Raw genomic sequence first — 23,965 nt, forward strand, 5'->3', positions numbered from 1 at the left:
ATTGGATTGAAAAGACCCTGGTCAATCAAAGTTCAACGGCAATAACCCTTCTGCCGGCCCCGAGTCAAATGGCCATGGCCAGTCTTCCAGCAGTTCTGGCGGTAGTTGGAATTGAGAAAGCTGCTCCCCAAACGCTCCGGTCTGATTGTAAGGGAGCGATGGGACAGTCCTAGCTTCCGGTTGTTCCTGGTGTTGCTGCTGCTGCTGTCCGAGTACATTGGTCTGTTGCTGAGCGGCGGCAATCATCATCCGCTGCTGTCGCATATACTCGTCGATTCGATCTACCTGCGTTCGGAGTCGTTCACTGGCACCGGCGGCGCGGCGGAGTCCGGATTCCAGACGGCAGAGCAGGTCGGCCATCTCCAGCCTGAATGGTTAAGCAGGGGCTCGTCAGCATCGAATGACCATGAAGGGGAAGAGATATGAGCGAACAAGACATACAAGAGCATTCGGACCCGTTGGTACGACGATTCAGAAAGACTGCCTTCGATAACGGATCCTAGAATATATCCGATTCCCGCCAGGTGGTGAAGCTGGTACTGATAGTTAGCATTCCTCATTCCTCTTCACATAAATTTATGCAACGAATGACCCACCAATGGAGAGCTGATGGCCTTCAGGTACTCCACAGGCACCTTCGAGAACACGCTAAGGAGTTCTCCCGCCACATCGCATTTTCTCTCAACCCCAATGTCTTCTGACGAGAAGAGCACCATTCGTAGTAACTGCAGCGTGGCCTGGATGTTGGCAGACTGGAAACCAAACAGGTCCTTGGCTGGATCACCTGTCACCGGTAGCGTCTCTCGGAATTGTGAAGGCAATGCGGAATACATGGCGAGGACCTGCTCCATGACAACCGATTCCGTCATGGGATTTCGACCAAACAGGGAATGAAACCGCGTCATGCCATTCTGCTGAGACCAGCGACACCGCAAGTTGTCGACAGCGTGTTCAAGAATGCGATACAGATCAGTCGTGAAATTCCACCCTCGGAGCCAGCTCACCGGCTCATGTGACACCACTGGGATCCCACTGGTGCTGGTATTTGATGCCGGAGCAGGTGGTGCACTGTAACCTGTTTCGGTGATGTATTCATCGTCGATTTCCGTTGGATAGCGGACCATGGACTGGGCCTCCCGATGGCGAATGATGCCACCCCAGACGATAGACGAGTAGATATCGAGCGTGTAGATCGACCAGAACTGGCAACAATTAGCAGTAAATCTTTGAATTATAGGAACGCCGTGCTGCCTACTAGTCGTCGACGTTCTTCAATCTCTATCGGGGTCAGCTGTTTCGGCCACAGCTTCTCATCGTACAAACCTTCCATGGCGGTGAGAGTGTGATAGTAACCCGTGTACTGCTGCATCGCCTTGATCTGTCCATTCTGGATGCTGGCGATCGCCAGAATGGCGCACGCGCGCATGAAATTCAAGCCCTTGGCCGTGCTGAGATCCTTGGGGATCGAGTCCTTTGCGGCCGCGTAGAACACCTCGGACGGAGGCTCCAAGAGCTCGGAGAGATGCCATCGAGTCGAGTAAAGAGCCCCATCACGTGCCCTCCCGGACGCAAGAGCACAGGCAGCCATCGTCGACGCAAAGAAGCCGCGATCCCGGAGATGCTCGTTTCGGTCGAGCCTCTCCAGGAATGAAGGGCGATGGAACAATGGGAAACTGAAACACAATCAGTGGGAGTCTTTTCTCAAATGTGCTCGACTAAACCTACATAGGGTACACGATTTCAAAATACACCTGCACGAGATTCCGAATCGTTCTTTCCGTGGCGATGGCAAAGGCGCTCCACGACCGGCGCAGGGCGTTTTCGTCTCGTGAAGGGTTGTCGGTGGCCGACCACAGCGTACTGAGGCCTCCCCATGGATCCCCGCTTCGCACATACCGTTGACTGGAATCCGATTGCGATCTTACACCGGGCGACCTCTGGTCTTGAGCCTCATTGAGACGGGCACGTGAGCTCTTCACGCCTCTCCGCTTGATTGGACGGTCGAACGTGCAGGGCACATCGAAATCCGCGCAGTTTTGACAACGTCCTAGCGGGTCATCGGCTTTGCTGCATTTGATGCTGCGTCGATTGCAGAAATCGCCTCATTACCAGTCAGCCGTGCTTTCTCGTATCCATCAAATCCATCCGAGACAAAAGGCATACAAGCTTTTGACACTCGCTGAAGCTTCTTCGGTCGCTGCGACATTCACATAAGATTCTTGTGCACCGTTTAGGATAGTTTCCTTTCTGAATTTCTCCCGGTTGTATGTATTGTATCAAGCCAGAGCTCACTCTTCTCCCTCCACATCCAGTTGTGGGGCTGGTGATGGTTCTTATAGGCGGTGATACTAAAGGTAGTAGATAACAGGGCTGAGACAGCGATCAGATAAGGATAAACTGGTTATTATCTGTCCAGAAAGCCCAGAGAGATCATCCACAGGAACGAATCCTATATTCTGTTCTGAACCGCATATGGAGTACATGTGAGAAGAGTGCAGGTCTGCAACTCTTCTGACCCTGGAAGAAACCTGAGTGAGCTAACTTAACCCCAGACTTCCAAGGTTGCTCTGCGCTCGGCATTGACAACAATACAAATACCCGCGCGAATCACCTATCGGGCCTTCTCGACCGACAGACTAAAAAGAGACTAGCCCGAGAAACCCTCCTGATCGGCCCGAGGCAGCTTCTTGGCAGTCCTTTCGTCCATAATCATGCCTATCAGCCTATCCCCACATGCTGGTTCCTGGGCAAATTTTCAGCTTCATACCAACACACCAAAATATTACATTGAGGGCAGCGTCGATGCCATAATTCTGAGACTCAGATAGGTCAATGTCTGCCCATAGGAATGAAGTTCGAAGGAAATCCGGCACCGGTACGTCATGCTACAATAATCGTGGCTGTAACAGCCTCACCTTGGAGGGGAAAATCCACCGGAGGACGCGGTTGCCCTGTCGTTTAGGGAATAGACCTGCATGATTGACTTAAATGCCAAGAATTACAGACAGTCTAGGATAGTTGATTTGCAGCTGAAAGGACGTAATTTGCAGCGTTCTACAGGCCGCACCGGTATATTCTCTTGTTCATTGAGATATGGCTTTGGAATAGGAAAAGAGATCAAAACCTGCTAATCAAAGAATAATAACAACAATAAAGAAAAGAGAGGATTATTAATCAATGAAATGGCGGCAAAAATAACCTCTTTGCGATATGCTGTTACGCAATTTGGTATTTTATTTTCCTGAGAGCTGGTGTTACCGCCTAAGACTTCCGCCGGCAGAAAACTGCGGGATCGACCAGCTCCAGCTTGTTCCGTGGAGAGCTTCGACCCCATCTTACCAGCACCAATTCGTCTTTCCTTCTTCGGATATCTCACAATGGCCTCCAAATATGCTTGGAGAAGTCTGAATCACAGTGTGAAGCGGCGCACTGTGGTTCCTCAAACTCCGTACCGATGTTTCTCCTGCTCCCCGCGGGCGAGTCAAGCACAGACTGGCAAGCCGGAGGAGAATACTCGAATGACACATTTTGGGTTCGAGACAATCCCAGAATATGAGAAAGAGTCCAAAGGTTGTCTCAGAACCCTGCACTTGCTATTTTAACAATTCCATATTGACAATGCATGCCAGTGGGCGCTGTGTTTAGTTCCGTCGCATCCTCGTATGACACGATGAACGACCTCATGTCCCTGGGCATCCACCGTCTCTGGAAAGACTATTTCGTTCGATCGCTCAATCCGGGCTCACCTCTTCCTGCTCGTGAGGGTGACAAGTCCGGGAAAGGCTGGAACATCCTCGACATCGCCGGCGGAACCGGCGACATCGCCTTCCGCATGCTGGATCATGCCACCAACATCAACAATGACCGCGAAACCCGAGTGACTATCGCAGATATCAACCCGGATATGCTGGCAGAGGGGAAGAAGCGAAGCCTTGACACGCCCTGGTACAACACCAAGCGTTTATCATTCATGCAAGCCAATGCGGAACACATGCCTCAGATCCCGGATAACTCGGTCGACCTGTATACGGTGGCCTTTGGGATCCGCAATTTCACCAACAAGCAAGCAGCACTGGTGGAGGCGTATCGGGTCTTGAAACCTGGAGGTGTTTTCGCGTGCCTGGAATTCAGCAAGGTAAACAACAGTCTGTTCAATGAGGTGTACAAGCGATGGAGTTTCAGCGCCATCCCTCTGATCGGCCAGATTGTCGCTGGCGATCGGGCCAGCTACCAATACCTGGTCGAAAGTATCGAGAGGTTTCCCAGTCAAGAAGAGTTTCGTGCTATGATCCAGGAGGCTGGGTTCATGATTCCGGGCAAGGGCTATGAGAACTTGTCTTGCGGCATTGCTGCCATTCATAAGGGAGTGAAGCCGCTTACGAAGGCATGAACGATTTGACCTAACACGGATGATGCCACGTTTTCTCCTTTTAGTTGCGAGCCTCTCCTCAAGCTGCGTCGCAGATTCACAGCTACTGTGTACGAGTCTTCGAGGCCCAAATTGGTGCCTGATTGAGCGCGACGCTCAATACCTGTCTCTGTTTCAGCTGACACAGAAAAGCTGCGGGTAATTTTGGTGGCGGGGTCTGGCGTAGTTGCAGAGGGAGGGTTATATCTCATGTACTGTATTCATTTATAGACTGGGTGACTACAAGGGGAATCCAATCAATTTTAATTGTCTTGTCAGTATTGTGCGTTCAATTAACATACCATAGGGCTCACGTCTTTCGTTTCTAAGGGTAGTTTGTGTAAATGCTAAAAGCCGTCCTATTTCACAATGATGACAACATGGATCAGATCAGGCGGATTTGCACGTGTCCGTAGGTCGGAGGGGTCGCCAGCAGCGAACAGTGTAACACATACCGTGCCACTGAAGTCACGATGAAACCGCGGCATAAGGAAAGTAAACCTGAAAAAAATTGCTGTAAGTATAATATCAGAACCTGTCTACGTATCTATAGTTGGTTTGACTAGGGAAATGTACTATCCAGATCCTCAGAAACACGCCACCATGGAGAGAGAGCGCCTTCCTGGATCACGCATTACCATCGAGTTGCCCATTTCGAACCATGACACAACACTAAGTGGAGAAGACGCCTCGAAAAGCGAGGAGAATCAAATCAGAGAAAAATTGAATTCACAAAGATCTTTGGACATTTTCGATCTTCGAACAAAGCCCCGCACTGGACCGGCCGATCTAAAAGCAAGCCAACCAGCCACTTTAGATTATTTGCTTGCTACAGCCTACCAACAGCAAAGACCGTTCCACCCACGCCGTGCGGAGTGGATATGTGCTGCTGTTAGAATGCATAATTCATCAATAAATGCATGCTAATCGGGATGATGTGATCTCCAGGCACGCTTCCGCCAGCATCAGCGAGTCAGCGATTTCTGGGCGCCTTGCCCGTCCCGCCGAGGGGTACATCGCGGGGCAACTAGGTTTCCGCTCCGATTTTCTCCTTTCCTCCATATCTAACCTATTTATTACCACGGTCGAGTCGGATCTGTCAGAAATTTCAGCCCTTTCGATGTCCCTCGTTATTGCTCTTTCTTCAGATAAAGATCAGATCTTGTTTGATTCCTCGTTTTGTCGTTATCTGAAGTGATTTCGGTCGTTCTATCTACTGAGGTAGCTGTTTATCGGTCCTTATCAGACAAACATGGAGGATATATAGCCCCTCGGCCAGGCTGATCCCCGCGTCGTCGATTCGAATATTTTCGCTATCGCTGGATTCTTATCGAAGCACCCTCTGGACAGGTCAGACTGGCCAGACCTGTTTGATCGCTGTACATTTGCGACCAGAGTCGCCAACGTCCTTATCGCCACGAAAACATCTGACTCAACAGTCTTTGACACATTATCGCTCGCTTCGGAAATCAATGATGATACCTGACAAAATGCCATCGCTGGAACTACAGGTGGATAATACCATGGGCGTACATGTCCAAGAGCAGACGAATGCGGCTGACAACTCGCTGGCGACTGCCCTGCACGTTATCTCGACGGAACGAGAGGCTCTCGCGAATCTAGAATCGCTCTACCAGACAAATACCCTGGCGCAAGAAAATATCGGTCGTGCCGTTTCTCAGATTGTCAAGAGCATAAAATGTGGCGGCAAACTCGTTGTCTGTGGTGTCGGGAAAAGTGGGAAGATTGGGCGCAAACTTGAAGCGACGATGAATAGTATGGGGATCTACAGTGTATTTCTACATCCCACAGAAGCCTTGCACGGAGATTTGGGCATGATCAGGCCTGTATGTTTGCTTCAGACCTATTGGCATCGATCGATCGATACTAACAGCCCCACCAGATTGATACCCTCCTTCTGATATCCTTCTCTGGGCGGACTCCAGAGTTGTTGCTGCTGCTCCCGCATATCCCACAGACCGTGCCGGTTATTGCCATCACCGCTCACATGCATCCGTCTACCTGCCCTCTCCTCTCTTATCACCGGTCAGACATGACGATTCTTTTGCCCGCGCCAGTACACGTGGACGAGGAGACCTCGTTTGGCGTGTCTGCGCCCACGACGTCTACCACCGTCGCGCTTGCGCTAGGCGATGCTTTGGCGCTTGCCACAGCGCGCAGTCTGCACACGACTCCGGGGCGGGGACCGGCAGAAGTATTCAAAGGCTTCCACCCTGGGGGAGCCATCGGCGCTGCATCAGCTGTCTCAACTCCACAGTCGTCGACGTCGACTCCGACCTCGACCTCAACCTCAATGACATGGCTCAGCCTGACCCCGCTGGACGACATCCAGCCCAAATACTACGGCGATGAGAAAGAATCGCCGGCACAGTCGTCTCAGCTAACCTCTGAGCATAGAGGGGAAAATCAAGTGATTTCCGACCTCGCCGTGTCGGCGGACAAGATCCCCATAGTCGTTGCTCCCGCGCATCAACAACAAGTGCGTGTGCTAGATATCCTCCTCACAGCGATCCAGAATCCTGCCGCGCAGTCCTGGGTGAAGCTCTCTCCTACGGAGATCATCCCGCCTCGACGAGTCCGCTCCCTGGCGCAGGAGGGCAACGTCGATGTAACGATCGCCGAGCTGGCAAAGACGAGTCCGATTTCCGTCGGTCCGGAGAACTGGTTTCGTGTGTCCGCATCTAGCCCAGTGGAGGAAGTCCGTCGATGGGCGGCGGATGCGATGAGAGCCAATTCCAATTCCAATTCTAATTCCTCATCAGTGCCTGCAGGGCCTGTCATCATCAGCGTGATGGACGATACTGGCCCAGACAAATGTTTAGGCTTCGTGTGTGGCGAGGATCTTTGTTCTTCGTCGTCTTCATTATCATCATCATCTCCTCCCGTCTTACTTTGAATGGACTGGACGGAACTGAACTGAGATGAACTGAGCCGAGCCGGGCCTGTTGCGGGATCAGCAGGCCAGCGGACTCTTTCTCTCCCCCCCCGCCCCCGCCCTCCTCCCTCTGTGAGGATTGACTTGATTGCTTTACTTATGCCCATACTTTGGAGACAGCATACTGTCTATATAGATCGCATTAATGTGTTACATGTTACATGTATGTTCTCTTCTCATGCACATTCTATGTTATGATTTGGACAGAACAGGACAGACATCACAGGACAGATGGAGCTCGCATGCAAATCTCCTGCAGCTGAAGCAATTCTTCTTCAATTGAAGTGAATATTTATTTGCAATTCAATTCAGTGGATGGATAGATAGGTAGATATGTATGTATGTATGTATGTATGTATGTACGTACCCAAGACAAGACAAGATGAGATGAGATCAGTGAGCAGAGAATCTTGTCAGTCAATCCTGCATGCTATTTTATTTATTTGCAGGATACACCTATGATACATACCTGTGTACTGTGCTTGACATGAGTGAATGACACCGTCGATACAGCCTAGGAATGTATATTTTTTTTTAACTCACGATATCTTAGGTATCTGTATCTACCTATCTACCTACTTACCTAGGTAGGTAACTTAGTGATCCCTAGTCAGGTAGTAATCAGGCTTATACCCACTACCTAGATTAGGTATATATAAGGTATATATATATAATCGCATCTGAAAACAGGAAAGGACGTTCTAATCTTTTCCAATGCCAATGTCTTTTGTTGCACGACCCAGCCCAGCTGAGGCGGGACTCTTCTTTCTTTCTTTCTCTTTCTTTGCCTCTCTCTATATCTGGGGTAACAACAAGAGAACTGAAGCGAGTCGATTCGACTCGGTCGTAGAAAGCACAAACCAGGACAGACAAGGCAGACAAGACTAGACAGACACACAGACAGAAATATCCGCAAACAAAATACAAGGGTATACATCAGTAGACACGCAAAAGACAAGCAGGATCATCCGGGATCTCTATGTACATACAGGCCAAACCAGAGAAGGAAGTCAAAAAACAGCTTGCTAAAACGGCAGACCAGACCAGACACTCCCGCAGTAAAAACAGAAACGGTTAATGGTAATCATGATCATCGTGAGAGAGAAAAATGACCAATGTGAAGGGACTGCATGTGTTGCAAAGTCCCAAGATTAAGTCTGTTACTAAAGCCGAATGTGTCCCTCGCTGCGCTTTCAGGGTATCTGCTCACGCGGTTTAGATGCCTTGGGACACCAAATGTATATGGTCCAGCAGGACGCGTTCTTCGTAATGAGAAATCGCTGATCGTAGTAGAATCGGACTCGAGGTCTCGACGGCACTCATTATATATTATTTAGTCCTTCGAAGACCGTAGACCGCACCAATGTGAACCGGCACGATTCCTTGCCTGCGACATCCACAGTCACATTCGAGCATCGAAACTGAAGATTGCTGGTATGCTTGGGCAGCTCAAGCAGCGTTCGTCCCAGCTTGCTTGCCCTTGCCCTTCTCTTTGTCAACTGATGTAGTGCTTGCGACTCCATCATCCTCGTACAGATGGTGCTTTTTGATGTATTGGATGACGGGTGTCGGAGTGAGGTAACGCACACTCATCTCGCGCCGCAGGAACAGACGGATCTTGGTGCTACTGACGTCGTTCTGGATCAGCTGCTGGATCACATGGATGTTATCCCTCCATGGTTGCAAGGCTGCGAGGGCTTCGTCGATATCGGTTCCGCTGCGTTCAACAATAAAAGTCTGGTGATGAAATCATTAGCAGCGGAGAAATCTATTCAGGAGCGCCTAAGCCTACCCCATAGCGCCCCAGAATATGGTCCAAGTCCTTCTCACTCCACACCCCGGGAGTTGACATGGTGTGAACCAAATCTGCTCCCGCCAGAAGGGCCACTCGGACGGGCTTTCGTGTCCCATTGCCCGCATCCACTCCTTGGCGGACCACATTGATCTCGTGGTCGAAATGATCAAGCACCACCGCTGTAGGTTGATATTCCTTGTGCATTGCCTCCCAAGGATCGACCATGAGCCAGTCAGAGGTCTCATCGACCGCAAGCTTGCACATTGCGAGCCTGTCCGGAAAGGCGGTTAGTGTCGGGAGAGAGACGCAATGGGAAGATAAGCCGAATTGGAAGTCGTACCGATGTTCTGCACTTGCCAAGCCTGCCTTGCGATATGCATCTGACACCGGGGACAGGTAACCGCCGATGATTTCGAAGTCGGTGCTGAACTTGACATAATCCGCCGCCAGTTCAAATCTACCGGGTTGTTAGTTTCCTGAAGTTCCGTCGTTTCGTTTCAAGGCTATTCACGCACAGGCGAAGGTGGAGAAAAGTGGGTGGAGAGAACGAGCCACAGGCAACGAGCAGCAGCGGAGTCTTGTTGGGGTCATCCATCACTTGCTTCAGGCGATGCACCGGAAAGGAGTAGTTCTCCAGGGAGCCCGTGAAGGGCGATAGCGCCCGGGTTGGCTGGTGAATATCATTGCCGTTCTGGGTAGTCATCGTTGCGATTGCAAGGCAGGGCCCGTCAAAAAAAAATCGTGCACGACGACAGTAGCACCAGATAAAGCAAGAGGTTGGACGAACGCTGAGAAGTCGCCGTGGCCGGCGCGGGTGAGGGGGTGAGGAGAAGGAATGCGAGAAGGCCGGTGGCGGGAGCGGGGGTTATATCGATGACGCTAACCGGTCTGCTGAATCGTGGAGTTGGCGCCGGAGAATAACTCAATCGAGGTCACGGTGTGTCCCTGGGCGATGATTACAGTAAGACAGATTTCCGATGACTCAGAATCGACGATGCGATGATGGTTGACCGCAGAGTGGGGGAAGCGTTGAAGCTGCAGGCCAGATAATCCAATTAATGAGACGTCCGACGTCGCATCTGCATCTGCCGCGTGGGGTTGGTTGGGGATTTTTTTCTCTTCTAAGGGGAAATAGAATCCGCAAATTGGACACTCCCCACGAGATTATTGAGAACAATTTGACGGAGAACAATTAATTCCCATGGATGAGGAAAACTGAAGGAATGGAGGAGGAAAAGAAGAAGAGAAAAAGGAGGAAGCGAGGAGACAGCGTCCGGTTTAAAGTTCTCACGCTCTGTACGTAGTACGTCGCTCGTGATTAATCTGGCTCACCTATACGAATGCGGTAGGAGAATCACTCCAATCAGATGCGGGGACCACCCGCACGGCACCTTCGAAAAGGAAATCGCGAATTAAAAACGAAAATTACGCGATTGAAAATTCCACTGGGACGGCTGCTCTTTGAAATTTTAATTTACACTTGTGGGGGACATATATACGTCTTTCTGTCTGCATTGCTACTGTTATGGCTTTGTATGAGAGGACTCCTCTATTTCTTAGCTTCCAGTGGCCTCTCCAGATCTGGCAGGATATAGAGATATACAGAGATTTAATGAGACTGGTACTAGACTTGATAGGACCTCCTATTTCTCCAGCATCGCAGCTATTCTATATTAACGTCGACTACTGTATCAATTATCTCATACTGTTGTGATGATTATAAGGAACTTGGAGTCGAGCCATTCTGGAGATCATGAGTAACTGATCACCTTACTAGAAGCGACAAATGAATTCATTTGGTATTTTCTATCATATCATGCTTTCCAGCAGGAATCACGACGTGGCTCATTATCTGTGAATAGGCTATTTCTTGGTACTGTCATTATAGGATGATTCCTGAATCAGTTCCCAATGAGGAGAAATGCGGGAAAGGACGGTGGTGAGAAACCCCGCCGGAATCGGATGAGAAGGCCGAGTGTCCTCGCTGGCATTGCGAATACGATCATTAAAGCGATCGATTAATAGTGATCAGTCTCTGGCTGAAATAAGAGTAAATAAATGGGTTATTCAAGAATGAGATCGCGATCAGACGATAAAAATGACGATGGTGACGATGATGGTTGGTCGCCGTAGTTGTATGGGTCGATCGGGGATCGACTCACTATGACTCCTCGCGCCGCTAGAACCATTCTCTTCTTCCACATCAGCCTATCTTTGTGCCTCGCATCAAAGAATCTGCAGACAGCAGCTCTGGAAGCTCATCGTGTGCCTGAGGACACGCAGCCGGGTGGCGGTAGCAGTGGTTTGTTGCACTTCCGCCATCTCGCGCTCTCCGAACTGCCTGAGGGCTCGGGCAGCCTAGATAGACGAGGAGTCCACCTCACCATCTCCATCGTCAACCATCCTATTTCGCCTCATCCACCCCAGCCACCTCCACGGTCCGATTCCATCGCAGCTATCAGCCTCCCGATAACTGCACGGCCATTCCGCTCCCTCTCTCTTCGTCTCTCGCGCCGACGTTTGTTGCTCTGCCCGTCCTGCCCCGGTCCGGCGCCTGAAGAGCTGCGGATGGCGGGTTCGGGCTGACGGTGACGACGACGAGCGACTTCACCGAGCTCACTCACTTATGGCCAGACGAACGGCCGCTGTCGACCACCAGGACTCGCTTGAGGCTTTCCCTCCTTCCTCTCTGTCGGCTTTTTCCTCCCCGTCCTCGTCTGCGGGACCGCCCCAGTCCATCACCGCCGCCAGTCCTTCACTGAGGTATGCATTAAAATATCTGCCTCCGTCCATCTCTCCAGTCACCCATTCCATACACTTTTCGTCTGCCGCGGAGGATTATTCAGGTTCATCCACAAGACACTTGGGGGGACTACCGTGCTCTTCCACGGGTGGCAGCTGCCTCCCCTCAGTGACTTCACCATCCGTGATTCCCTTTCCAGCTCCTGCTGCTTTCGTCTCCTTCCTTCTGTTCCCCTTGCTCTCCTGGCAACTACCCTCCTTTCTGCTCTTTGTCCCCCTCCTCTGCATATCCCCTCAGCAAGATCCATGACTCCCTCGGTCCCTTCTGTTTGATGAGCTCGTCTTCACCTCTCCATTCTCCATCTCACCCCGCCACCGATCAGTTCGAAGAACATCTACTCATGTCTCCCAGAAGTACTCGCTCCGCTGCGAGACACGCAGCAGAGACCGCATCGTCGTCTGCCAACGCGGGAGCTATCTCAGCCACTGCCGCTGCTGGTCCTCCTCCGTCTCGGAAACGCAAAGCTGCTGTACGACGTGACCGGCCTCACGACGAACCAGAACAGCCTCCTTCGTCTTCCCCTCCCAGAAGAGCAAAGAGACAGCGGACTGCAGCCCCGGCTCATCTAGCCGCTGTCACTACTTCTGCTTCTGCTCCCGCTGCTGGTCCGCGGCGGGGCTCTCGAAACCGTCCCGCAATGTCACAACCTGGGTATGTCTACCTTCTGTTGTTTCCTTAACCCCCACGTAAAAGAGGATGATAAAAAGCTGACAACAGTGATTTACCAGTTCGTCGTCACGTCCCTCCGATGAGACCTCCAGAGCCCCAGTATCTTCCTCGACAGCAAGGCGAAAGTCGAGTAGGAATGGCAAGACGACTCAAGGTCAGGACCATTACCCTCCATTCGCTCGTGGAACTGGACCGGGCAGAATGGTTTCTGACTCTTCAGGTCGCGCTCCGATAGATCCTCCGACCACACAATCTCCTCCCCCACGACGACAGAAGAAGCGTTCGCCTAAGCAGCAAAGTCCAGACGTCGTAATGAGGGATGCCGACGAGGATCAGAGTGAACGGGAACCACCCAGGGAGGAAGAGGAAGAGAGCGGATCTTCGCCACCCAGTGACAGCAACGATGGTACCAATCCGTCAGGTCTCATGGATGACGATGATGGAGACCCGTTCCGCAGTGGGCTCTTTGGATCGCGGAGTCCTTTGGGCCTGCAGAGCACGCTCCGGGCCCTCAGCGGCATGATGTCAGGTGTCTCGTCCCGTTTACGCGACATTCTGACCAATCTGAGGATGAAGGAGGATCCTTCCATGCAATTGATCGCCTTGCAAGAGCTGTCCGATCTGCTTCTCGTATCAAACGAAGATAATCTCTCTGGCCAATTCTCCCCCGATCCGTATGTGAAGGAACTGGTGACGCTCATGCAGCCTAGCGAGACGGGAGAAGAGAACCCTGAGATCATGCTCCTCGCTTGTCGGTGCTTGGCCAACTTGATGGAAGCTCTCCGAGGATCCGTGGCTAACGTCGTCTACGGTGGAGCGGTCCCAGTTCTATGCCAGAAGCTACTCGACATTCAGTTCATCGACTTGGCAGAACAAGCGTTGAGTGTAAGTCATTTCCTATGTTCTCGGGTTTCTTTTATCTACGTTTCCTTAATTACGACACTACTGTCTCGGAGGAGCAATATACTGATTCTCGCGATAGACTCTGGCAAAGATCTCCGTCGATTTCCCCGCGTCGATTGTCCGAGAAGGCGGTCTCACTGCCTGCCTGACCTATTTGGACTTCTTTCCTACCAGCACCCAGCGCACTGCCGTCACGACCGCGGCCAATTGCTGTCGGAGCCTCCCTAGCGACTCGTTCCCCGTGGTCAAGGATGTCATGCCGACCTTACTAAATGTCCTCTCCAGCAGCGATCAGAAGGTAGTCGAACAGGGCTGCCTGTGCGTGTCCCGCATCGTCGAGAGCTTCAAACACAAGCCCGACAAGCTGGAGGAGCTCATTGAGCCCGCCATGCTCAAGGCCATCCTTCGTCTGCTGCTGCCTGGGACCACGAATCTGATTGGGCCACATATCCACACCCAATTCCTCCGAGTTCTGGGGATCGTCGCTCAGGCCAGCCCCCGTCTGTCAGTGGAACTGCTCAAGATGGATGTGGTGGATACCCTCTATCAGATCCTGACGGGGGTTTCGGCGCCCCGTGATGTCGACAACAACACGGTCAAGATCGACAATGTGGTCATCATGCAAGCGTTGATTCACCGCCCGAGGGAACAGGTTTTTGAAACGCTGAACGTGATCTGCGAGCTCCTTCCCAGCACTCCCGGTCGCGCCGACCCTCTTCCAGGGCTCGATGGTCTTTTGACCGTTAGTATGGACAGACATTTCAGTGCTATTCACCGATCTGCCAGGGCCAAGGAGATGGCAGAGACAAGACGAAACCTCCTTGGCGACTGCAAGGCAGAGCTCAAGCGCTTTGCTATGATTCTCTTGCCCACTCTGACGGACGCCTACTCTAGTACGGTCAACCAGGGGGTTCGACAGAAGGTTCTGACGGCCCAGCTCAAGATGCTTCAGAACCTTGATGCCGGGGTGATTGAAGATGCTCTCCGCAACGTTCCGTACGCCTCTTTCCTGGCAGCTATCCTGTCCCAGAAAGACCACCCGTCGCTCGTCGCCTTGGCCCTCCAGTGTGCCGAACTATTGTTTGAGAAGCTGCAAGACATTTATCAATATCAATTTCACCGGGAGGGCGTGATCTCGGAGATAATGGCCTTAGCCGAGAAGCCCCTGTCGACTGAAAAGCGGGCTCACTCCCCATCGGCCACGACCGGTGACGACGTTAGCATGCCCGATCAAGATGTTGGACACTCCGATTCCCGGGCCACGAGCGAAGACCCAGCCACCAAGAGGGACAGTAGTGCGGATGAGGACGAGGACGAGGACCACGAAGATGACGATGATCGCGAAGGAGAGGATGATGACGATGAAGAGGAGAATGATGGCATGTCCGACTCTGAGAGCTCCTCGTCCTTCTCGGCTCCTCGTCCATTATATCAGTCCATGGATGCTTCTGTGAACGACAGTGTTGTCCGTCACGCCAGGGCCTTCCTCCAACTCTATGAACGAAGCCAAGGTAGTAAGAGCATGCGGGACAGAGCCTCTGCCATCCTGAAAGACCTGCAGAGTCTTGCTGCCGATATTGAGGATTGCTATCTTGGTGATGGCAACCGCGACGGAGTGGCCTTATTTGGGAAGCTGGCTTCCTACTTCGATGGCGATGCAATCGAAAGCATCACTAGTTCGGAGTTGCTCAACTCGGGAATTATCAACGTCCTCGTGAATGTCTTTGGCAATCTCGAATGTGCGATAAGTCGTTCCCCAAACAATTTGTCCAGTAATTTGATCACTAACCTCCGATGTTATTATTATTTAGCTCCGCCAGCTCGCGATGCCCGCACTGCCTTCCTGCAAGCTTTTATGGGTTCGACCGTCTCAGACAAGGCCCGAAGCCAGACCTCGTCCTCTACGCCGTTCAGCGTCCTGATTCGGAAATTACACGATCTCCTCAGCAGGACGGAACATTTCGAGGTGATCACCGTCAGTAATAACTCGCTGGAAAATACGCGCAGCAACGCCACCCACATGCTCAGCAAGCAAGTGCGGCTCCGGCTCGTGGCCGATGACGACTCCGATATTCCTCGTCCATACAAGAATATCATGGTCTCCATCCATGCCATTGCCACTTTCAAGTCGTTAGATGACTTCCTGCGTCCCAGGATTAGCCTGTCCGATCGGCCAAGACCATCGCGAAACCGAGATGCCCTTCTCTCCCATCTTGCCGGCGCCGGTCGGCTGCGGGATGCTCCTGGTGGGAGCCACGGCGACTCTTCCATCCCAGCTCTTCCTTCGTCTCGCACCGAAACGACTACCCAAAATGACCGTACTTCCAGCAACTTGCGAACGTCTCTACCCGCTCAGCGATCTACTACTACTACCACTACTACTACTACAGCTGGGACCCGGGAACGAAGGGTAGGAACCCGACGGTCAAGCCGTCATCAGCCTTCCAACTTGGGTGAAGAAGACCAGCATGACGATCGGCCCTTGGAATGTGCAGATGAGAAGCAGCTCAGTGAGGAGGAAGAGGACGAGGAAGACGAAGGTGAAGAGAATGACGAGGAGGAGGAGGAGCTTAATGCCATTGTGGACGATCTCGAGGAGGATCTCTCCGATGACAACGCTCCGGAGCCCAGCGCAGTCAACATGGAAGTTGCATCGACTGGTAAAGTAACCGCTCGCAAGGACGACGGGACCCGCGTTGCAACCCCGTCCCAGTCACAGTCTCAGTCTAAGGGTTCTTCGTCGACACCAAGCACAGGACATCCTTCCACGGGCGAGGGCAACTCGTTAGCGACGGCGGGACGACCATTTTCTTCCTATGCAGCGGCGATGGCCTCGGTTCCGCAGGACTGGCATATCGAATTCAGTATGGACGGGGGTGAACCCATCACCAACGACACTACAGTCTATCGAGCTATTCATCATAGTCGGGAACATGGGGAAGACCCCACTGGAAGGAACGTCTGGTCTGCGGTCCACACGGTTAAATTCAAGCGCGTTCCCGGGCCGCCACCAGCAGAGCCTTCGTCACTGAGCACGGGTGTGTCGGAGCCTTCGACGACCAGGGATGAGAAGACGGGCCTGCCTCAGTCTCTCAGCAAGGACCCCGTTACGGCATCCATCCTCCAACTGTTGCGAGTTCTTCACGAGATGAATGCTCACCTGGACGATCTCCTGGCCGAGAGCAACGAACTGGTTGCCATCAAGCCCGAACCGTTGGCGCAGTTCATCAACACCAAACTCACGGCAAAACTCAACCGACAGCTGGAGGAGCCGTTGATTGTCGCCAGTAGCTGTCTCCCGAGCTGGAGTGAGGATCTTGCTCGCGAGTTCCCGTTCCTTTTCCCGTTCGAAACACGGCACCTGTTCCTGCAGTCAACGGCGTTTGGGTATTCCCGGTCGATGATGCGGTGGCAGAACTCTCAATCGGGAGAAGATAGTCGCCGTGATCAGCGCCGAGATGACCGTCCGTTCCTGGGCCGCCTTCAACGACAGAAGGTCCGCATCTCCCGATCGCGCATCTTGGAATCCGCGATGAAGGTGATGGAGTTATACGGATCCTCGCCCAGCATCCTCGAAGTTGAGTACTTTGAAGAAGTCGGAACCGGTCTGGGTCCGACGCTGGAGTTCTATTCGACCGTATCCAAGGAGTTTTCCAAGAAGAAGCTCAAGATCTGGCGGGAGAACGACTCGAATGAGGAGGACGAATACGCGTTCGGCAAACACGGTCTCTTCCCGGCGCCCATGAGCGACGAGCAGGCTGCGTCGGAGTCCGGTAAGAAGCAACTCCAGCTGTTCAAGACGCTTGGCAAATTCGTTGCGCGGTCCATGCTGGATTCGAGGATCATCGACATCAACTTCAACCCCACCTTCTTCCGCGTGGGCACAACCTCCGTCACCCCGACCTTGGGCACCGTGAGGGCAGTCGATCAGGATCTGGCGAATTCTCTGCTCCTGCTGAAGCGATTCGCCAATGCGAAGAAGAAGATTACTGAGGATGTGTCGCTGTCAGCGGATAAAAAGTCGCGAGCTATCCAGAAGATCGAAATCGATGGCGTCCGCGTGGAGGACCTGGGACTGGACTTTACTTTGCCCGGGTATCCGTCGATTGAATTGATTCCGAACGGGTCGAACATTGCGGTGACGATCGACAATGTCGATGTTTATGTGGATCGAGTCATCGACATGACCTTGGGAAGTGGGGTGCGGCGGCAGATTGAAGCCTTCCGAACTGGCTTCTCTCAGGTGTTCCCGTACTCGGCGCTCCGAGCGTTTACCCCGAATGAACTTGTCATGCTGTTTGGCCGGGTTGAGGAGGACTGGTCGATAGAAAGTTTGTCTCCCCCATCGTTTGATTTTCGTATGTCCGAGCTCGCTAACCCTTTTTAGCCCTCATGGACTCGATCAAAGCAGACCACGGCTTCAACATGGACAGCAAGAGCGTGCGCAATCTGCTGCAAACAATGAGCGAGTTCACGCCGCAGCAACGCCGCGACTTTCTGCAATTTGTCACGGGGAGCCCCAAGCTTCCGATTGGAGGTATGTTCAGCAAGCATGTTTTTAGTTTGTGAGTTGTTGCTAACGATCAACAGGTTTCAAGAGTCTCACGCCCATGTTCACCGTGGTCTGCCGTCCCAGTGAACCTCCGTACACGCCGGATGACTACTTGCCGAGTGTGATGACTTGCGTGAACTATCTCAAGCTGCCGGATTACAGCAGTTTGGAGGTATTGCGCGAGCGTCTGCTGACGGCGATTCGGGAGGGACAGGGAGCATTCCACCTGTCATGATCACGTCAGATCTAGATATTGCTATTTGTCTTGTCGTCGATTATTCTATACTCAATCTTAGTGCTTGGTACATGGTCATACTTCTTCATCATAATCACATACCCAGCAGAATGAAAGGTTGTATGGATGGCATTAATGGCAGGTTTCGGTTTCGGGCGGGATGCAATTTAACAGGCTGTGCTTGAGGTAGTCGCCAGGTTGCGTTGTCAGTGTAGTAATTCGGATAGTAATTCGGATAGTGTAATTCGGCTAGACATGTCAATCAGATTATTCTAGCAATTTGTCTTAGCAGTTCGACAAATGATAGTTGCTGTTTGTCTGTATTTATTTGAATAGGCTTTGCTGTATCTGCTGTAGAGCACTAATTTGATGAGCTCTCGAACGTAATAGATATTAGGAATTTCTCTTTCGTTTTTTTCTCTTCCTTTCCCATCTATCCCTGTCTCTCTCTTCCCCATTTCTCCCTTTTCTTGTAGGTGATAGTGATCTCACCTATGAACCAAGCAAATACCCAAGACCTTTCCTTTTAAAGGAAGATGGAACATCGTCTTAATATTTTTCTTTGTTTCTTCATGTCATAATTACTAGGAGTTCTAGTCTAGTCAAATTCTGTCGTCTTCGTCAATAGTTATAGTACTATGTCAAAAGTTTCCGGCTTTAGCCTATTTTCCCGCAAAACCTATATATTTTAAACTTCGATTTCTCCCTTTTACGATCAGACGGTTAGCACGCCGCGAGAAATGGCCTCACCTGACGCCGCTTTTGGCATCTCGCTAACTGGCCGTGACGCCACGCACCTCAAGAGGTGAACCGGAATGGGTATCGGATGCTGGACCCGTCCAGAGGTAGCAATAAGACTGACCAAATGTTCAAAAATGACATCCAGACACCAGGATTCTTCAATCTTGAAATCTGCGCTGGTCTTAACACTTGGTGTCTTTCTCGACCGACGTCTATGGGACGACAAGTACTGGCCATGTACTCGCGACAAAGAGACGAATGTCGTAAGCATCCATGACGAACCAAGACCATCAAGTAACTATCTCCAACAGCCAACACAGTACGCCGATTTTGGGTGTATCCTCGTTGACGGTACCCCGACATGCCAGTCTGATTTCTCATGTAAATAAATGCGCTGCGCGTTCTTGTGACTCGAGAGCCCACATGGAGATTGCACAACAATTATCCACGATCCGGGCACAGCAAATAGCACGGCCACTATTTATGCTAAGTTCGATGCTGGTAACACGAAAGATTTTCATGTTATCCCTTTGTGAGCGAGGACTAAAAAAAAATAGTACTGGAATAGCTTATTTCTGACGAGTAGGAGCAATTTTCGAAGCTCTAATGGGTCCGTATCTTGTCCTTGTCCTGGTTGAGCTCTACTGCCCGAACTCTGGTATAAGGACTCGAGAGACAGGAACAACGATGCCCTGGCTATTAATGGTAGTTATTACTCTGACCCTCGTACAGTATGTCTCAGAAGAATACACGTGTAACTTGGAGAAGATCCTCGCAGAAACGTGGACAAGTGACATGGAGGGCTGCGCAAGCAAGCAAGCCAAACACATCCGAGCGCGAAAATTGGACATTAGTTGAGCTACATGTGGACAAAGCTGAGAGCGTCATCCTAGTTCAGCTAGGGACAGGGAAAAACAGGGCTAGCAGATTTTCCTCACAAGATGGAGTTGACTGGCTTCGAATCCCCAGCGTGTGTGACACTACGATGGTTGACTGGATTTCAAGCTGCAGCTAAATTGCTATCATACATAAAAGGACCAAGTGACGAAGCAGTTCCCGAAAATTGGAAGCACAAATAATGCAGTTATACACCACTGACCCTTGTGTTATCCATCCTGTTATGACCTCTAGTTCAATGAATCCAATCCGATCGATCCACTGTCCGTCTCCTTCCTGAATTAACCAACCCCTCTGGTTTCTCTCATAGCAAAACCTCTAGCAAAGACCAGTTGGGTACGGTTTGTGGGAATTGCTCACAAATTGATCGTCAAGATGCCGTTAGACGGATTGGTGGAGTTGCCTAATGCCGGCAGGGAAGGTTACGGGAACGCTGCCACAGTTGCCACAGACGTCATCTGTCCGGTTGGCAAGGCTGTCTATCATGGCGAGGATATCCTGGCCCAGAAGTCCATGATTTGTTCCTGCAAGAATGCGCAGAAGCCGCCGTTCACGACCAGGATGTTGGGGTCGCTGATGCGTGCGATGTGCTTGCCGATCTGGTAGACGCGGCACGGCTTGACGTCCCCGATGCAAGCCATAGACGACCTACCTCGTCGAGACTATATGGAGACCATGGCCAACAAAATCTCCAGCGATGTCACCAACACGGTCGCAGTGCGCGTGGACTCGGTGTTGAGCGGATCCAACGTGCTCGCGTCCAAATCAGCCCAGAATGGTGGATCGATATCTTCAAGGCAATGTACCTGGCCGCTGGCTGTGCAGAGCACGCTGGAAGAGAGTGTCCAGGCTTATTTCAGCCAGGATGGCGGCTTAGTGATTAAGCAGGTTGCCGTAGTTATTGTTTAAATGGCTATTCAATTATGAGCACAATGCATGTGTGCGATGGGATTTACCACTGGCCGCTATGGGTGGGCGGCATAGCAATAGGTATTATAATAATAATCCTGCCATTTTATAGAGCGTTTTTCATTCTGAGACTATGCATGCTCTCAACAGTCTAATATACATGTGCCATCCTTATGTAAGAAGGCCAGGTGAAATCATAATTCTATATTGACTCCATAGCACTAGGCCATAAGAGGCCAATCCCTAAGGAAAAACCTCCAAAACCTTAAGGAATCTCACCGTACACAGCATAGAGATAAAATAGGTATTATAACATTGTATGTGATATCAACACTTGTTGTAGAGTCGGGCCACAATTAGGTAGTTTGAAACGCCTTGAATAAGAAATAAACACGTCCATCTAATCCTCTATATAGAAGATGATTGTGATTGTCGTCTCCAGGTTGAATTATTTGCTCTATTCAAAATCTTCGCGATCTCGGAATTCTACACGGATCTTACTTGGATATCTTTCGCGCGAGGATGCGCTAGCCTTATCTAAACCTGATACGATTTAGTGTCGGAGCTGAAAAACATTTTAGCTAGCTGAGGTAAGGGTGTGGGGCACATCGGTGTGACGTAATTGCTCAAATGCTAGGTATCAACGCACCCCAACAGTGGCTTGTCATTGGATATTCCAAGCTAAGGAAAGGAAAAAAGAGAAGGAGAAATAGAAAGGGGAGCCTTATTATGTACAGAATTCTGACAGTATAGAAGTTTGCTCAAATCAACGGAATATGCAGGCAGTCGTGTTGCAGCTTAATCAGGTTTAGCACGACAGCCTGCTATCGGAAACTTTGCTCCTTCGTCATAGAATCTACCACTTCATGTTGCTACTTCCCTCTTGAGCTCTCTGAATACCGTCGTCTAGCTATGTAGATTGACGTTGCTAACCGTATCCCACTCCACTTGTTTTGTCGACATGATGGCTTCTCAGTCGGCGCCCTCGAAGGTGCCCTCGTCTGATATCGACAACGAGTGCTGGAATGAGCGTTCAGAGAGGCGAACGGCAGTTCTACATCAACTGAAAGCGGTTTTGAAAGAAAAATTAGGTAGAGAGCAGGTGCCACCTCCATTTTGGGCCTTTTGTCAGGTCTCCGAAGTATCCAAACTAGAAGAGATGGTCCTTATTGCGAAACAGGCCCCCAATGCTAAAATGGCGCAACTCTGCCTGGAACCGACTATTAAGGATTGTGATTCGGCCGATAGACCGATGTGAGTTTTGTACATCCTCTTGCTCATCGAGAAAGTATTCCTGAGCTGACTCATCAGGGCTGCAGAATCTAAGTGCGAGTAAGACTACAACCTCCGGCACAGATCGCTCGAGCACAGCGAGCCGTAATGTTCGTCGATTTTCACAAATCTGGGGTGGACTCTGCTAATGACTTCAAAGTGCAAAAAGCGGGACGATGACAAATGCGTGCTTACTGGATGGGAGGAACCAGATGCTGCGCATATCTATCCAGATTGCCTTATAAACGCGTCTGGGCGTGAACCAAGAGCAGTTGGTAGATTCTGGGATATTCTTGGATTGTTCTAGGAAGAGGACCGCGTCGAACAGTGGAAAAAGGAGATCTTCAGTGATCCACAGAACTTGAAGATCCCAAAGGACGGTTGCTTTAATATGATCAGTCTTGATAAGCATCCACATGCTCTCTGGGGAGCTGGTCGTTTCGCGCTGCGACCTATAGAGATTTCTGCCGATCGCAAAGCGCTAAAAGTCGAATTTCATTGGCAGTCGAAACCCTCCCATGAGACAGAAGAGATCGATCTTCTCACAGAGCCAGCAACATCTCGGGGGTTGTACGATTACGGGGGACGTGGTTTGCCAATCCCAACAGGCACCTATAAGGCGAATGGTGAGCCGGAATACAGGTCTATCGCTTCAGGGGATGTTTTTTCTCTGACTACGACTGATCCTGACAAACTGCCGCTGCCAAGCTGGCCCCTACTCGAAATGCAGTGGCATTTACAGAGGATCGCAGGGATGAGTGGGGCCGCCGAAGCACGAGAGGGCTTTGACGACGATGATGACGATGATGCAAAAGAGACCGCTCTTGATCGTGATGCCACTGTACGCCGTGTTAGAGCCATTTTCGAGTGGTTACAGCGTCTACCTGAAAATGAGCAATCTGCACTTCACCAGCGCCTGCCAATCCCTGTGTAGTGATCTACTTAGCTCCCGCATTGTGGCTGTCATTGTTGGTAGAGATCACATGTTGGGATGGACAGATCACCTTGTTTTACACGGACCTGATATCTTCTACGTTAGAGCGGAGTTACATGAACGCTGTCGCAGTGATTTTTTCGATCGCCATACAGTGCAGGTGCACCATGCTTCCTTTCTGTGGTTCATCACTTCGAGTTTTGACGAACATGAACCCGCAGTTTGACAGATCTCCAGCTTCTTCGAAGGGAAGAGTGGGATTTCACGCCAAAACCTCATGGATATCCGTTTATGTGCCTTGTTCGTTCTTATCAATCAGATTACCTTTCACTTCAGTCATTTCGGCAATGTTTATGTGCTGCTTTATATTGATCCCGCTTTATCTCACTGTCTGGTGTCTTCCGTTATTTCCTTGGCCGTTCAACTTGTGAAAGTCCTCGGTGCGGATGGAATAGACGCAAGGCAAAGATCCTTTCCTTACAGATTCTGACAGTGCCCGGCAATGAGGGAGTGCGGCCTCTGTTGCTTGCATATGACCTTTGACATGCTTTTTTTTTCTTTTTTTCTCCTTGCTGGCGGCCTTTTTGCTGCTTTTCCAGTTTCATTTCTCGGCGTCGTTGTGGTTTGTATTCCTTATTTGCTCCCAGTCCTCTGTATCATAAAAGTCGTAAAAGTCTCAAGTGTTTCGGAAAGCTGCCGCCCTCTCGAGCCCTTAGTACAACGGCTGCGACTTCGGTGGTACGTCCGTCCATGCACCTGTACGGACAGTCCGTAGGATTATTTGCGGCTGGTCATGTTTCAGCTATTCCATGGGACGGGATGTAGGGTAGCAGATCGCTGAAAGGCGACGCCAGACACGGGGAGACATCGTGGGAGAAAAACGAAGGACGA

General features: G+C 51.0%; 7 protein-coding genes across 7 annotated transcripts; 5 read left to right on the top strand and 2 right to left on the bottom strand.

Moving 5' to 3' along the window:
* Window positions 1-21: 21 nt before the first annotated feature.
* VTN77DRAFT_4626 (uncharacterized protein) lies at window positions 22-2,206 on the bottom strand (the record flags this gene model as incomplete). The annotated part of the gene is made up of 6 exons (XM_069420706.1): window positions 22-367; window positions 442-533; window positions 597-1,202; window positions 1,256-1,673; window positions 1,726-2,101; window positions 2,164-2,206. The coding sequence occupies 6 exons, from the start codon at window positions 2,204-2,206 to the stop codon at window positions 22-24; spliced, it is 1,881 nt and encodes a 626-aa protein (XP_069277588.1).
* Window positions 2,207-3,377: 1,171 nt separating this feature from the next.
* On the top strand, window positions 3,378-4,390 carry VTN77DRAFT_4627 (uncharacterized protein; the record flags this gene model as incomplete). Its single annotated transcript, XM_069420707.1, has 2 exons — window positions 3,378-3,570; window positions 3,630-4,390. 2 exons carry the CDS (start codon window positions 3,378-3,380, stop codon window positions 4,388-4,390), a joined length of 954 nt encoding a protein of 317 aa, XP_069277589.1.
* A 1,508-nt stretch (window positions 4,391-5,898) lies between these two features.
* On the top strand, window positions 5,899-7,325 carry VTN77DRAFT_4628 (uncharacterized protein; the record flags this gene model as incomplete). The annotated part of the gene is made up of 2 exons (XM_069420708.1): window positions 5,899-6,255; window positions 6,312-7,325. The coding sequence occupies 2 exons, from the start codon at window positions 5,899-5,901 to the stop codon at window positions 7,323-7,325; spliced, it is 1,371 nt and encodes a 456-aa protein (XP_069277590.1).
* Window positions 7,326-8,813: 1,488 nt separating this feature from the next.
* Window positions 8,814-9,862, bottom strand: VTN77DRAFT_4629 (uncharacterized protein; the record flags this gene model as incomplete). Its single annotated transcript, XM_069420709.1, has 4 exons — window positions 8,814-9,101; window positions 9,157-9,430; window positions 9,500-9,616; window positions 9,675-9,862. 4 exons carry the CDS (start codon window positions 9,860-9,862, stop codon window positions 8,814-8,816), a joined length of 867 nt encoding a protein of 288 aa, XP_069277591.1.
* Window positions 9,863-11,785: 1,923 nt separating this feature from the next.
* VTN77DRAFT_4630 (uncharacterized protein) lies at window positions 11,786-18,321 on the top strand (the record flags this gene model as incomplete). Its single annotated transcript, XM_069420711.1, has 8 exons — window positions 11,786-11,922; window positions 12,314-12,613; window positions 12,691-12,785; window positions 12,852-13,516; window positions 13,614-15,273; window positions 15,346-17,865; window positions 17,922-18,071; window positions 18,125-18,321. 8 exons carry the CDS (start codon window positions 11,786-11,788, stop codon window positions 18,319-18,321), a joined length of 5,724 nt encoding a protein of 1,907 aa, XP_069277592.1.
* Window positions 18,322-21,829: 3,508 nt separating this feature from the next.
* VTN77DRAFT_4631 (uncharacterized protein) lies at window positions 21,830-22,194 on the top strand (the record flags this gene model as incomplete). The annotated part of the gene is made up of 2 exons (XM_069420712.1): window positions 21,830-22,122; window positions 22,188-22,194. The coding sequence occupies 2 exons, from the start codon at window positions 21,830-21,832 to the stop codon at window positions 22,192-22,194; spliced, it is 300 nt and encodes a 99-aa protein (XP_069277593.1).
* A 337-nt stretch (window positions 22,195-22,531) lies between these two features.
* On the top strand, window positions 22,532-23,074 carry VTN77DRAFT_4632 (uncharacterized protein; the record flags this gene model as incomplete). Its single annotated transcript, XM_069420713.1, has 1 exon — window positions 22,532-23,074. The coding sequence occupies one exon, from the start codon at window positions 22,532-22,534 to the stop codon at window positions 23,072-23,074; it is 543 nt and encodes a 180-aa protein (XP_069277594.1).
* Between the last annotated feature and the right edge of the window lie 891 nt (window positions 23,075-23,965).

This window comes from Rasamsonia byssochlamydoides (assembly GCF_041956645.1).
Source record: "Rasamsonia byssochlamydoides strain NRRL 3658 unplaced genomic scaffold VTN77scaffold_32, whole genome shotgun sequence".
NCBI lineage: Eukaryota > Fungi > Ascomycota > Eurotiomycetes > Eurotiales > Trichocomaceae > Rasamsonia > Rasamsonia byssochlamydoides.